Source organism: Triticum dicoccoides, chromosome 1A, assembly GCF_002162155.2.
Source record: "Triticum dicoccoides isolate Atlit2015 ecotype Zavitan chromosome 1A, WEW_v2.0, whole genome shotgun sequence".
In the NCBI taxonomy this organism is placed as follows: domain Eukaryota; kingdom Viridiplantae; phylum Streptophyta; class Magnoliopsida; order Poales; family Poaceae; genus Triticum; species Triticum dicoccoides.
In genome coordinates this window covers 332,542,332-332,544,978 of record NC_041380.1, presented here as the reverse complement: position 1 = coordinate 332,544,978, position 2,647 = coordinate 332,542,332, and the positions used below count along the sequence as shown (strand labels likewise).

The following is a 2,647-nucleotide window of genomic DNA, read 5'->3' as shown; positions in this document are numbered from 1 at the left end:
AGAAAAACTATTTTGCCTACTATTATTATTTGCCTTTTCTTATCGATTTTCCACGATTAAAAATCGAAGAGGGAGTAATTTTCTTTCCTTGAGCAGCAATTCGAAAGCGCCAATCTAGATTGACTGCTGGAAGATTCCAAGGACCCGTCAGCCCTGACGTCAGCACACGGTCGAACATTCGCTTCCTTCTTTTCCAAGCACTAGGGCGATGACGTAAACACGATCAACACGTTGCATCCGCTAGTTAAAACGGCAACCGCACAGCTGCACCGTCCTCATCTCAGCCCCCCGCATCCATTCCACCAGCGAACAGAGAGCAGAAGAGCACCACACGCTCGCCATGGACACGTGGCACATCTTCCTCGGCTCGATCCTCCTCGCCATCCCGCTGATCCTACTCCTCCGCGGCCGCAAGGGCGGCCGGCTCCGCGTCCCGCCCGGCCCGCCGTCCTTGCCGGTGCTGGGCAGCGTCGTGTGGCTGACCAACTCGCCCGCCGACGTTGAGCCCCTGCTCCGGCGCCTCTTCAAGCGCTACGGCCCCATCGTGTCCCTGCGCGTGGGGTCCCGCCTCTCCATCTTCGTCGCCGACCGCCGCCTGGCCCACGCGGCGCTCGTTGAGCGCGGCGCCACGCTCGCGGACCGCCCCGCGCTCCCTTCGCTCAAGCTGCTGGGCGAGAACAACAACACCATCACGCGCGCCAGCTACGGGCCTGTCTGGCGCCTCCTCCGCCGCAACCTCGTCTCCGAGACGCTGCACCCGTCCCGCGTCCGCCTCTTCGCGCCCGCGCGCTCCTGGGTGCGCCGCGTGCTGGCCGAGAAGCTGCGTGATGAGTCGTCGTCCGGCGGCGCGGCCGTCGTGGAGACGTTCCAGTACGCCATGTTCTGCCTCCTCGTGCTCATGTGCTTCGGTGAGCGGCTCGACGAGGCCACGGTCCGCGCGATCGCCGCCGCCCAGCGCGAACTTCTCATCTACAGGTCGAGGAAGATGGCCATCTTCTCCTTCCTGCCGTCGGTGACCAAGCATCTCTACCGCGACCGCCTCCAGACCGTGCACGCCATGCAGCGGAGGAAGAAGGACCTGTTCGTGCCGCTGATCAACGCTCGGCGGGAGTACAGAAAACTCGGCGGCGAGCCCAAGAAAGAGAGCGCGTTCGAGCACTCCTACGTCGACGCCCTGCTCGACATAAAGCTCCCCGAGGAGGGAAACCGCCCGCTCACCGACGACGAGATGATCAACCTCTGTTCCGAGTTCCTCGACGCCGGGACCGACACCACCTCCACCGGGCTGCAGTGGATCATGGCCGAGCTGGTGAAGAACCCGGCCATCCAGGAGAAGCTCTACAAAGAGATCAGCGCCACGAAGGGGGACGACCAGGACGAGGTCTCGGAGGAGGACGTCCACAAGATGCCGTACCTCAAGGCGGTGGTCCTCGAGGGCCTCCGGAAGCACCCACCGGCGCACTTCGTGCTGCCGCACAAGGCGGCGGCGGACATGGAGATCGGCGGATACCTGATTCCCAAGGGGGCGACGATGAACTTCATGGTGGCCGAGATGAGCAGGGACGAGCGGGAGTGGGAGAAGCCAACGGAGTTCGTGCCAGAGCGGTTCCTGCCAGGCGGCGCGGGCGAAGCGGTGGACGTGACCGGCAACCGGGAGATCAAGATGATGCCGTTCGGCGTGGGCCGGAGGATCTGCGCCGGGCTGGGCATCGCCATGCTCCACCTGGAGTACTTCGTGGCCAACATGGTGAGGGAGTTCGAGTGGCAGGAGGTCGCCGGCGAGGAGGTGGACTTCGCCGAGAAGAACGAGTTCACCGTCGTCATGAAGAAGCCGCTGCGCCCACGCCTCGTGCCACGAAGGGCCTGAGACAAAATCCATCTCCATCAGCAAGTAGTCAAAATCGACCAGTAGTCCACTCCTATCGCTTCGGTCGTTCTTGTTTTTAGTTTACTCCATGTTGATAATGGTTAATTAGTTGCTGTACGATGGAATATTACTAGTGCCGCTTTCGAGAAGTTGAGGTGTTTGAAATACAAAGCTGCAGTCAGAGGCCGGATAGGCTGGTCATAGTGGGAGTAACTTAGATTAATGTCATATGCATGACACTAGTTTAAGTTACTACCTTCATAATGCAAAGTAACATAATAATAGTGTCATAGATGGTTTCATTTATTAGCTTGTAGGCTCATTTTGTTTGAAAGCGCTATGTTACAGTAATATATTATGTTACTACCTCGTATTAAATACTTGCCATATAAACAAATTTTTTTTAAAGTGCACTATGTTACTAGTTAAGTTACTCTCACTATAACTAGCCTTATATATGTTACTAGTTTATGATTGCGAAACAGCTATGCAGACGATGCACTCCATGGACGACAGGTGCACGATTTTCATCTAGCCGTCTGCTGCACTTTAATAATATGCACGGACGCACGGATATGCCCTATCGTGCACAAATCGTCTGCTATGCGTCGTGTGCATAGCAGCGCTCTTATGATTGAGCAAGCAAGAGCACAGATTTCCTGCCTGGTTGAATTTCGCGTGGTCCAGATGGAGCTTGTCGACACGGATGCGCGAGAGCTCGGAAAGCGTGACACAGAGTGGACGAGGCAGGAGGCAGTGCTCGTAGGCACGATAAGTCTA

General features: G+C 57.3%; 1 protein-coding gene across 1 annotated transcript; it reads left to right on the top strand.

Moving 5' to 3' along the window:
* The first annotated feature begins 263 nt into the window (after window positions 1–263).
* On the top strand, window positions 264–2,057 carry LOC119271391 (cytochrome P450 89A2-like). Its single transcript, XM_037553245.1, has one exon. It carries the CDS (start codon window positions 341–343, stop codon window positions 1,865–1,867), a length of 1,527 nt encoding a protein of 508 aa, XP_037409142.1. The 5' UTR covers window positions 264–340; the 3' UTR covers window positions 1,868–2,057.
* The last annotated feature ends 590 nt before the right edge of the window (window positions 2,058–2,647 follow it).